Source organism: Indicator indicator, chromosome 14 (assembly GCF_027791375.1).
Source record: "Indicator indicator isolate 239-I01 chromosome 14, UM_Iind_1.1, whole genome shotgun sequence".
NCBI classification, from domain to species: Eukaryota; Metazoa; Chordata; class Aves; order Piciformes; family Indicatoridae; genus Indicator; species Indicator indicator.
Window position 1 is genome coordinate 20163365 of NC_072023.1, and position 12624 is coordinate 20175988.

General features: G+C 41.6%; 1 protein-coding gene across 1 annotated transcript; it reads right to left on the minus strand.

Moving 5' to 3' along the window:
* Positions 1 to 382: 382 nt before the first annotated feature.
* Positions 383 to 12138, minus strand: GOLT1B (golgi transport 1B). Its single transcript, XM_054386766.1, has 5 exons — positions 12110 to 12138; positions 6862 to 6953; positions 4856 to 5034; positions 3279 to 3360; positions 383 to 775 (listed from the first exon to the last, which is right to left on the minus strand). Exons 1-5 carry the CDS (start codon positions 12132 to 12134, stop codon positions 737 to 739), a joined length of 417 nt encoding a protein of 138 aa, XP_054242741.1. The 5' UTR covers positions 12135 to 12138; the 3' UTR covers positions 383 to 736.
* Between the last annotated feature and the right edge of the window lie 486 nt (positions 12139 to 12624).

The following is a 12624-nucleotide window of genomic DNA, read 5'->3' on the forward strand; positions in this document are numbered from 1 at the left end:
TCCAGAATCCCCTGTTGAGCTCCACATGGTCAGAACCAACATTCACAACTGAAATTAAAGATTGACCTTTTGCATATTCCAAAAGGGAAGGCATATACAATCAACTTAATTTGGCTTTGAAACATTAGGATAACAATGTTTTATTTCAGCCATATATTTACAAAAAAAATGTTTACAAGAGAACTGTGTAGGTTTTTTTTTGTCATAATACACTTAAAGATGAATAGTCATCTTAACCGTCATGCAAAGATGCAGCTCTTGTTACACAAGAAGTTTTCTGTTTGTATTTTGTTTGGTTTTTTTCTTCCCTCTGAAGATAGCAAGCAGAGAGTTGGGTAAGTTTGGGCCACCCTTAAAAATATAGGCCTGTTTGCTCTACTATACCTTCAAAATAAGGAGGTAAAGTACAGGCACTGTTAATTCCACAAGGGTTCACCGCCTCTATCGTGTTTTCCAAAACCGACAAAAATTGTCTTGAACAGTTATAACATGGGTTATTCCATGACTTTCACCTCTTCAGTTTACTTCCTGACCTCTGGAGTTACTTTCCTAGAAGCATACTTGCTGAGCTTCTTCTCTAAGGTATATTGTTGACTATACATTTTAAATTAAACTTACGTAAAGAATGTAACAAGCTTTTCCTTTGTACACAACTTAATCTTTGTGCTGAGTATTCTTCAAAAGGATTTCATAAATAATACAGTAAGTTTAGAGTCAGTCTTCTCCCCTCTTGCCATTATACCATGTTGTTGCTTTCTCCAACTTTATCTACAAGCTGCAAAAAGGAGACAAAAAGGTTTTAGGCTGTGTGACATTTATCTACAGTGAAGTTATTCTCAAGTATTACTTGCTGCTTGCACGGTTAATATGCAACTGAAAATGAGAGTCAAATTGTACTCACCAAGGTTTTATGATTTACATTTGTGAAAATTAAAAATCTTACATTGCAATTGTGCTTCTGCATGACATGTTTTTCTCATATAGACATTAACAGTGCAACATGAAGATGCAACAGGATGAGAAAGGAAAAAAGAATGCAGATAACACTGCTAGCTTAATGATCAAAACAAAACAATACGGTATCAGCCACACATGCATTAGTAGACCAAGTAAGATATTTCAACTGACCATTACTGTGGATTCTCTTCTGAGCCTACGTAGGCTTTGAATAAAACATTAACAATTATCTTTTAAAAATAAGATTTAACCCCATTATGATCAAATTAAATATGACTAAGTAAGATCAATTGACAAATTAAACATTCAATTGATCACGAATTATGAGCCCGAACTTGGCCTACCTGTAAGATAGGAACAGATGATCTTGAACACTAACTTTTAAAAAGCACCCTGTAGACATCTAAGTTATATCCCCTACTAATTTTTTTACATAATGACAGAATCAACTAGGTTGGAAAAGACCTTCAAGATCACCAAGGCCAAGCTATCACCCAACACCATCTAATCAATTAAACCATGGCACTAAGTGCCTCATCCAGTCTTATTTTAAACACTTCCAGGGACAGTGACTCCACTGCCTCCCTGGCCAGCCCATTCCAATGGCCAATCTTTCTCTCTCTGTGAAGAATTTCTTCATAACATCCAGCCTAAACCTCCCCTGGTGCAGCTTGAGACTGTGTCCTCTTGTTCTGGTGCTGGTTGCCTGGGAGAAGAGACCAACCCCCACCTGGCTACAACCTCCCTTCAGGTAGTTGTAGACAGCAATGAGGTCTCCCCTGAGCCTCCTTTTCTCCAGGCTAAACACCCCCAGCTCCCTCAGCCTCTCCTCACAGGGCTGTGCTCCAGACCCCTCCCCAGCTTTGTTGCCCTTCTCTGGACACATTCAAGCAACTCAACATCTTTCTTAAACTGAGGGGCCCAGAACTGGACACAGTACTCAAGGTGTGGCCTAACCAGAGCTGTGTACAGGGGTACAATGACCTCCCTGCTCCTGCTGGCCAAACTATTCCTGATCCAGGCCACGATGCCATTGGCTCTCATGGCCACCTGGGCACACTGCTGGCTCATGTTCAGCTGCTGTCAACCAGTACCCCCAGGTCCCTTTCTGCCTGGCTGCTCTCCAGCCACTCTGACCCCAGCCTGTAGCTCTGCATGGGGTTGTTGCGGCCAATGTGTAGAACTCGGCACTTAGGCATGTTAAATCTCATGCCATTGGAGTCTGCCCATCTGTCCAGCTTGTTAAGGTCCCTCTGCAGAGCCCTCCTACCCTCCAACAGATCAACACCTGCCTCCAGCTTGGTGTCATCTGCAAACTTACTGATGATGGACTCAATCCCCTTGTCCATATCATCAATAAAGACATTGAACAGGATAGGACCCAGCACTGATCCCTGGGGGACACCACTAGTGACAGGCTGCCAGCTGGATGTGGCACCATTCAACACCACTCTCTGGGCCTGGCCCTCCAGCCAGTTCCTAACCCAGTGCAGAGTGCTCCTGTCCAAGCCACAGGCTCACAGCTTGGCCAGCAGTTTGCTATGGGGGACAGTGTCAAAGGCCTTTTAGTAGCAGCTATTAAAACCACTGCTTTCAAAACTAGGGTTAAAAAAATCCTTGTGTTAAACTACATACAGAAATTAGCACAGGAGAAGTAGCTGACTGAAATACCCTAGGATTACCATCTTTCTGGCATCTGTAAATTGTCTTCAAATCCCTGGCTAGTTGGTTAAGAAAACTGAAAACTGCACTTGAAAAAATACAAAATCTCAGCAAACAGCAAGATGTAGCCCAGTGCAGTGGACCTGACTAAATATATTTGATGAATGATTATGCATTGTGAGAGTTTCTGGATTTGCCATAAAAGTTACAACTCGATATAGAATTTAAAACTTTGCTTTTACAGGCCACATTTCATAAATATATCCAAATACTGCACCAAGAAGAGTGTCTTCCTCATTGTGCAGACCGAAGAGGTACAGAATAGTGGCATGATTCACCTATATGGTCACCTAGGGCCAACAGTGAAACAGGAAGCAGAATCCCAGCATTCTGAGTTGTAATCCATGGCTTTTTCCACTTCACAACCTCTAACTGGGGGCAGCTTCTGCAAAGGTGTTCTTTTGTTCCTTATACACCTAGAAGTCTCCAACTGGGAATGGAAGTGATTAGTATGGTGCAAGAACTGTACATGAATAGAGACAAAGTCACTGCTCTGAAGTTATATTTGGTCTATTGCTGATGCATTTCTATTACTGCAATAACAATGGAATAAAACACAGTACAAACTTCAAATTTTGCATGAAGTACCAAACACTTACCGAGCTTATACCAGGTAAATTCAAGAGATATCCAAGAACTGGAACTCTTCTAATAAAGCCAACCACCACAGGAAAGAACCCCCTTGAGATAAGATTAACAGAAGATTGCATTAGTTTTTTACATTTAAACTTTCTCATGTATAGGTGGAGACAAAAAAGGCATTCAGTAACTCTGCCTTCTTTGTATCCTCTGTCACCAAGGCACCCACCTCATTCAGCAGTGGGCCTATATTGCCTCTGACGTTACGTTTTCCCTGCAATGTATTTGAAGAAGCCCTTCCAACCCAAACCATTCCATGATTCTAGAAGCTGTTGTCCTCTTTGCTAAGCTGATAAGAACTATTTGCTTGGTAATATCAATAGCAGTCATTTTTTTCTAGATTTTTTTTTTTTTTAAAGACCAGATCATCTCAGTGGTCCAATAAATTGTGATGCAGGACACACAAGTCACTTGTAACAGATTAAAATAACTGGTGTAGCCAGGAATAAGGAATAGTCAACACTGGATGGATGATGGTATTAGCCATAACTTTAAATGCCTCTAATCTGAACAAAGCTTCAAAGCAGCTTAGAGTACACAACTGTTCCTTCTAGTGGGAAACTTGTGGCAGCATGTTAAACAACAGCAAGAAGAGAAAGACATTCTAGATTTAAACCAGACTGAAAGAGTAACTGTGCCATCCCCCACTTCAGTCAGATGCGAAATTAATAAAAATATCATCTTTGCAATTTTGTAAATAAAGTGTTCTTGGTCACTAGTACCTAACCACTGCCTTGTGGACAAGAGCAACCCTGCAATTACTGCTCCCAGGGTGCATGAAAAGTGTTAGTGCAGATATAGTCTAGATAAGACAGCAACCTACAGTGGAACTGTTTTAATGGTCTAAAAATCAAAAGACTGAAAAAAATACAGTCCAGTGATTACATTTGTATTATCTTAGTCTGAGCTGAAGTTACCAGAACTGCTAAACTGTTCTTATGTTAAGGTTTACCATACAGAAATCCTGATAACCCACATGACTAGAACCAGTAAGATACACAGAAATGCGTCCTTACAACACACTGCCCTAACAAATCCAAAGGTGCCTAAGTATTGATCCAGTAATCCTATTTCCTAAAGAAATTATCTACTTCAGGGACAAATGACAAACAGGGAAGTTTTCTGTTTTGCAACCGAACAGCAGGATGCTGAGGAATTATAAAATGATGCTTGAAGAAAGGAGATTAATTAAGTCTTGGGGAAAAAATAGTATTTAAGCATTTAAACTAAATTAAAGACTAACAACTTCACTGAGTGGAAAAATAACAAGCACCAGGAGAACAGTGGTTTGATTTTGATTAACAGGAACAGCATTACTCAGCCAGTAGGTGAATATTTTGAAAGTATTTTAGGAGTCTTAGATTAATAAGCATTAATGTAAGTCTGAATTTGTAAACCAACAACTTATATATAAAAATATCAAAAGCAAACATTTAAAGGATGGTGCTTTGTCAGATGTAATGCAGCAATGCTAAACCAATACATTTATTCCTAGATATAGCATCCCAGAAATGCATGTTGAAAAAAAAAGTCTTACCTGAATAATAGGAAGAACCCATAAATTTCAAGAATCATTCCTATTAAAGGCCAGCCAATGAGAACTATGAGCACACCACCCAGGAAAAAGCCTGTTGCTTTCATTTTGTGTTTTTGAAAAAAGAATCTAAATGTTCTTTCTAAACCGATAACAAAAGACAAGCCAGCCACAAATAAAACCTGGAAAAGACAAAAAGCAACAAAGAAAGAAAAGAGCTGATTATATTCCCAAATTAAGGATATCAACGTATATTCTACAAAATTAAGATTGCATTTCTTGCACAAGTCTTAATACCAAAAGATAGATGAGAAGGGATTTACTAGTGATTTTCCTTTTGTAAAGCTAATCTTAAAGCATTTGTAGGTAGCACTCAAAATTCTTCTCTCAGCTGCTTAAAAAGTGAAGAGTCTGCCTTTGTAGTCTCTGACAAACACAATCATGGCACAAGAGCTGGTGACAACAGTTATACCTGTTCTGTAACATAAGTACAACTGTTATCCACAAGTAGAGCTGGAGTTTAGTACCACTGATAGCAAATGTTCCTACAAACTGAGAAGAGATGTGCTACAAAAGCACCTCTGGTCTGAACCATGGACATTTTCAACAGCTTGTACTGATCTACAAGAATGCAAATCCAGAAAGGAAAAGAGCTGATGAGCATTATCAGCATGATCAGTTATCTCACTCACCCGAGGGTTCATTAGTTCCAGTATAGACTCAGCACTATAACACTAGGCCCAACCAGGCAGAACTACTTTTACAGTCCCTTAGCAACAGGACTTGTAATTGTTGCAGCTTATAAACATACATCTGGGCAACATTTGTGCTGGGAATGTGATAGTACCTCAGATTTTACTAAGGTAAAATTTAAGTTTTATTACCATTTTGTAACCACCTTTTCTCCTTTCTGATGCAACTTTTTTTTTTAAACTTTCTGTAAGGATACAAAACGTTTTTTCTATTATCCTTGGTAGCCACACGGCCTGTCATTGTCTCTTCCTAACCAAGTTTTCATCATTTTACCTAAGCAGGATCACTTATTTCCATCTCACCTTAGGAAATAAAATTAAAAGCTTCAATTTATTTTTTACTCTATATTATACACATTAATACATATTAATAATGTGTATATTATATAAATATACACATATATAAATATAAATACACATTATTAATGATTCAGAACAATGCTTCAACTAATGCACCTGAATTCAAATACACATTTTTATATTTTCCTTCAGTGAATCTCAGTATTTGACTCTGCTGCCACAGAATTAAACTGATCAGTTTTGACCACAGACTTTGAGGTATCAGCTAAAGAGGCTGTGAACTTCTACTGGGCTGTGTTTTTTGGCTGGCTGGTGAAGCTCAAAAAAGCAGAGACAGATTTATCATGTTCAGAGAACACCTTGTCATTGTATACTTGCTTTGGATTGGGAATTTTGTATACTAGAACTAGGATTTATTTTCTATGTTGCTTTCTGTGAAAGCTTTAATTTGCTAAAAAATGAAGATATTAAATATCTCTGCTATGAAGGGTGACTGGCTTTTCTAAAGCCAGATTATAAGCAATTCATGCTTCTTTCCTCATAAAGCACAGCAAAGCAACCTTTGCTGGAGTGTACAGGATACTTCACTATTCTTATCTAAATGTATACTCAAATGTGACAGTTGTCTGACAAGAAAAAAAACTAAATAAAGTCTTAGTAATAATAGCCAATCTAAAACTGGAATTTCAGCAGCGTAACAACTGTGGAACACATGGATTCTTGTCTGACCAACATAACCACAGGTCTGACCTGGAGGTATGATATTTGGATTTATGTGAGCTGTTTTAACTTTAATTAGGAAAAATGATTCATTCAAACCACTGAGCATAAGTCTTCCCCTATACCAAACTGCCACATTTGTTTCAAATCGTTAACATATTGTTTCATTTTTATTTTTAATATCTCATATACTGAATTATAAGCAATGCACAATCTATCTAAACAGAAGACACTTACATTTCCAATAGCCAGAAGAGCTTTGTCAAAGAAGAGTATCATTCCGAAGAAAAGGAAAAAAACTCCAAAGCCTGTTAGTCCCATTCCAATCTCTGAAAAAGAAATAAATTTAGGCATTTAACAAAGCATGGTACCAGCAATTTCTCATGCATAAAAATTGTGAAAAAAAAAAAACAACCCCAAAACAACAAACCCTCCCCCCAAACTTAGAACCTCCAATCTACAGACATTTAAAACACACAGAAACCCCGAAGGCTCTGCTGCCATTCAGCCAGACCTGGCCAACCTGGAGAGTTGGGTGGGGGAAGTTGTCCAATAAGGACAAGTGTAGGGTCTTGCATCTGGAAAAGAATATAACCCCATGATCAGTGCATGTTGGAGAGCAGCACTGGGGAAAGGGACCTGGGGATCCTGGGGGACAGAAGAATGAGCATGACCCTGCAATGTGCCCTTGTGGGCAAGAAATCCAATGGCATCCTGGGCTGTATTAGAAAGGGTGTGGTTAGTAGGTTGAGAAAGGTTCTCCTTCCCCTCTACTCTGACCTGGTGAGGCCACATTTGGAATAGTGTGTCCAGTTCTGGGGCCCTCAGTTCAAGGGCCTCAGGGAACTGCTTGAAAGAGCCCAGTTCAGACTCACAAGGATGATGAAAGGAGTGGAACATCTCCCATACAAGCAGGAGCTGAGGGAACTGAGTCTCTTTAGCTTGAAGAGGAGGAGCCTGAGGGTTGACCTCATTCATGTTTATAAAGATGTGCAGGGCAGTATCAGGAGGATGGACCCAGGCTCTGCTGAGGGATATCCAATGACACAACAAGGGGCAATGGGTGTAAGCTGGGGCAAAGAAGGCTCCATGTGAACATAAAGAAAACCTTTCTCACTGTGAGGGTGACAGAGCCCTGAAACAGGCTGTGGACTCTCATTTGCTGAAGACATTCCAAACCTGCCTGGATGGGTTCCTGTGTGACCTGCTCTAGGTGATCCTGCTCTGGCAGGGTGGTCAGACTGGATGATCTTTCCAAGTCCCTTCCAATCCCTAACATTCTGTGATTCTGTGAACCCAGCCTACTTCATGACCATTCAAAAAAACTTTATAGCGCCTACAGATACAGTGAATCTAGTAGACTCCAAATACTTCAATAACAGAGAGATCTTTGGAAGCTGCTTATCAAAAAAAGTATGTATTTGGAACTCTATCCCAAAATTTTAAGAACAAATAAAGCATGCTTATACATATAGCAAAATCATCTCTCTTGATTTGTTGCTAGTACAGAAACAAGGACAGTTTTGTGAGCAGATAATGAAACCTTGGTTTGCACTTGCAACTCTTATCCCATTATGTTCACTGCAGTATGCTAGTCCTTTCCATTCTCCTGAGACCTCACATTTCACCTCCCATAATGTTGCACAGCAACCCCACCTTTCCCAGCTTCTGGACTGCACACAACACAGGCTCTTTCCAAGCTACACACACACTGATGACTATTAAGCACTAGTTTGGGTCTCCAGCCTATTGCTAATTTTCAAAACTACTAAATATCCTTTCCTGTCTGTAAAATTTCTCAAGAAATACCAGGAAGGCAAGATTAGTATGGAAGGTTTGTCTGAGAAAACTGGCCTAGCTATGACTATAGCTACCGTTTGACAATAGCCTCTAATGGATCTGCAAGACCATGCTTAGAAATGCATCCTACTTTTAAAATTAAACTTCAAAGGCCTTCCTTTGACTCATGTAGACCTAATGGGAGAGAAATAACAGGACAAGCAGTAACATGGCTGCAAAAATCTTTGCATTTGTCCATTCACTCACCCTTACATTACTATTATCCCTGTGACCAGAGAATTTAGAAGCCTACAGAACAGGTAAAAACAGGTAGCAAACCCAGCCATAATACTTCAGATGGGGTAGCAGCCCAGTTTGTGTCTGTGTATATTTTGAAGACCCCAGTCGTTTTGTAGAGTCTAGCCTGAAACAAGAACAAAACCCCCAAATCCACACTATCACAGCCTTCACTGCTGTTAGCCAGATCCACTTAAATGTATTCTAGTTGCACTTTAACTGCAATGTAGATCTAGTTGATTGTTTACTGTTGCTCAAGTAGCTCAGGAGTAGCTCTGCCTATTTCAGAACTTCTGTTCAGTTACTGCAAAAAAAAAAAAAAAAAACAACCAGCTCAGAGTGAAGGTTTTTCCTAGCAACATTCAACTTCCCTACCTACTGCAAGAGGTCATCTTTCAGCAAGGTTGTAGACCACATGCTGTTAACTTGGTAGTTCTGTGCTATCACCTGCCACCTTAAACTTTGCTATGAGCATTTCAACCAACCAGAATTTAAAGCACCGAGTAACCTACTACAACTGATTTACTGCAGACATTCTCAATATTTGTTTACAATGAAACATGGAATGGCAAATTATTTTAAAAAACAATTTGCTGACTGAAGGCAACATAACAATTGCAGTCTGCCCTTTTCTCTAGTACTCTTTACTTCAGAAGAGCAGAAACAATCTGTATTCTGGAGGGAAAGCACTTAGAGGCAGGACTCCAGACTTAACCAGCTGCCAGTAAGACAAATATGCAATCATGGGAGGCAAGTGTGCATTCCACCCACAGACAGAACAAAGTAAGGATCTAGCAAGAAGGCAGAGGCCAACTCCCAACAGCTGCTGGAATTACTACTCTGACACTCCTCCTGCATTCACTTGGAACATGTCTGTAATCACCTACTCCTACAACGGATTTAGATTCACTTTAGAAGTTAACCATATTCTCTGGTTAATGGAAGGAAACTAAAAGAAGGAACACCTTTCTCATTGTCCCAAAACCACTCCTGAAAGAAGTTAAGTGGTCCAGAACTAATGTTCTGATGTCAGTACCCTCTGCTGAGATATTACTGACTTAATTCATATCAGAATTAAGAAATTCTCAGAAGAGGTAGAAGAAAAGAAGACTGTCATTTTGTCTACACTCTTTGCAGCATGAACTAAGAATTTTTGTAGATGGTGTGAACAGAAGAATCTTCCTGTATTAGTCAAATCCAACATTTCAGTGCCTAGAAATGCAGAAAAACATACTAGCCATGTGACATTTACTCTGAATTTTAAATGATTCAGAGAAGGGAGCAATGCTTTCTTAATATTTCTGCATAAATCCTGTAAGCTGTGCAACAGTACTGTAGTCCTGTATCAGAACAGCTTAGTACATATTAAGACTTAAGACACATTGCTTCTGAAAGTTCTGGGAGAACAATGCACATGCTCTATCTTTTGTGCACAAAATAAAGGATGTAATCATGCATTATGGGTTCTCAGAAGACAAATTAATGCTGTTTATAGGTTAGCTAAAAATGAAAATCTTATATTTTGCTAGTACTATGTTTTAGCATTGAAAATTTTGGAGAAAACTAAGTGCATTCTTTTGCAGTTCGTGGTGATTTAAGTCTTTAAGTTGAAGAAATCACCTAAAAATGTGCTAGACTACAGCTGTAAGTTTAGCTTTTCACACATCAACTAATACAGTGGTTCTCTCCAGGTGTTTATCATGCTGCTCCACCAGTGAATCTATGGTAAATTCCATATTTTTCCAGACAACAGTTAATTAAAAAATACCTGATTATTTATTTTCAGAATTTCAGAAAAAGTGTGAAAAAACTAAAAAGCTTAAACTCTACAGCATTTTACCTACCGCTCTTGGCTCTGACAATTAAAATCAACAGTCAGCACCAGAGTTAGCTGAAGGTCCCAAATGAGGAACTAGGAAAAGGAAAAACAGTGAAAAGATCTCTTCTTTCTGAAGAGATTTTTCCCTTTTTTCCCCAGTGAATACTCCAGAAAGGAGGAAAAGGAGCAAAATCAAAGCCCACAGGGATTTAATCAGAAATATAAAAATTAATCCCAGAGTTAGTAACTGTCCTAGTAATAGAGAACAGCACCTGAATTTCACAAAAAAATCCTTGAACCTGAATCTGTTAGCCTGCTTTTCTGCCTGGCTTCATCACTGGCCTTGACTGGCTCACCAACACCTCCATTTCCAGTATCCTACAATGAAGTTAAACGTTGTTGGTTTAACTTTTTTTACTTCACCTTTCACTCTTACTCCGCATTATAACTGACACTATGGCACTTACCAAGGAGCCTCATTTCCTTTTGTGTCAGCCATGCCAGAAACACATAATTTGTGAGATGCTAATTTAAATCAAAGACCTAACATTCTCCTTTACCTTGTAGTTTAGACTCTTATGAACCTCTTTACTTTGATTCATTTGTATTTTCCTTTTCAGTATCTCTATTACCAAGTATTTTCATTCAGTGAAAACAAAACTTTGATGATACACAAGTACTTTTTTTTCCCCGCTTCACACTGAGTGTCTGTTCCTCACCTTAAACTACCTTCAGTGTCACCTGAAAACACTCAGCATGATAATAGAGTTAAGATAAACACAGTAAACCCACTAACACGTGTCCACATGTAGGCGTATTACAGGACTTCAGCTAATTTTAGCTTTTCTTTACCATTTCATGCATTTTCGCCACCATCACATCACCCCTGACAATACCAAACAGCTCACAGCCCAAGACAAACGCCAGCAGCTGCAGTAGCAGCGCTGATGACAGTGTCCTCCTAAGGACAAAAGGACCAGCAGCCCTGGAGCGCTCCTTTGTTACTCTGCATCCCATCTCACTGTCCGTTTTACGTTACGGCTCACTGTACCGCCGCCACACCAGAGGAAGGGGCCAGCACGGTTTTAAGAGCCTTTACAAAGCGGTGATGCCGACAGGTGCGGACAGCAGAGCTCCGCCTGCGCCCTCCCATTCCAGCCTGCGCCCGGCTCCCAGCCGGTGCCCACCGGGAGCCGCGGGGTGACAAACGGTTGGGTGGACGGTCCTCCGTCGTCTTCACAAACCGGACCCCTCCTCGGTAACTTGCCCCAGCGCCAAGAGTCACCCATCTGCGCCCTGTGCGGGTATGGGCCGAGGAAGGAAACGAGCTTTCCGCCACAGCGAACCGGGAAGCGGCCCTGAGCCCCGACCGCTCCAACGGCTGCAACTGACGCGCTGCTGGAGCAAGGACAAAGAGCGAGGGTCCGTCCGGTTCCGGGCCCGGAGGACCAGGCCCGCCCCGCGCTGCTCGGCCACCACCGGGGTCCATTTCCAAGCTCCCACCTCCCCGCTTCCCATCTTGGCAGTCCCCAACTCTGCAGTAAACGATCCGCTCCCTACTTCCCACCGCGGATTACCAGCGGCGCTTACTCTGGGTGTCGGACAGGGAGATCATGGTGGCGGCGGGAGTAGGGCTGGGGAGCAGCAGCTGCAGCGGCCACGTCTTCCGGAAACACGCAGCCCCCTTCGCCTCGCCGCCGGGTGAAAGACTGTCGCCGATTGGAGGAGCCAGCGCCAATCAGCACCTGCGTTGTTCGCGCAGCTGCGCCCCGCCCGTCTCGGTACCCGCTTCTCTGCCTTCAGCAGCGCCGACTGGAGCCTCGCGGGGTGGCTGCTGATTGGGGCAGAGCGGCTGCATGTGGTCACTCTCACGCTCGTCCCCTCTTGGTGATTGGCTGAGGGAAGGCGGTAGCGGAAGAGGCGGAATCGAGAGGGGAGCCGGTGGCCCAGGTGCGAGTACGGTGGAGGCTGTGGCGAGCACCGGTGCTCACAGGAGGGGACGACGGAGGGTAGCGGGGACCAGGGCCGCGTCCTTCTGCGCCTGGAGTGGTGCCCCGGCACCCTCCCTCTCGAGCTTATTCCGCGACGCCTCCTGCTCTCGCTTC

Excerpts from the sequence above, each read along its gene's own strand:
- GOLT1B (XM_054386766.1), bottom strand. The coding sequence starts at position 12,134 with ATGATCTCCCTGTCCGACACCCAGA. Across the intron at positions 6,954-12,109 it reads CTCCCTGTCCGACACCCAGA|AGATTGGAATGGGACTAACA; the intron begins GTAAGCGCCGCT and ends TTTCTTTTTCAG. Across the intron at positions 776-3,278 it reads ATTTACCTGGTATAAGCTCG|CTTGTAGATAAAGTTGGAGA; the intron begins GTAAGTGTTTGG and ends TCCTTTTTGCAG.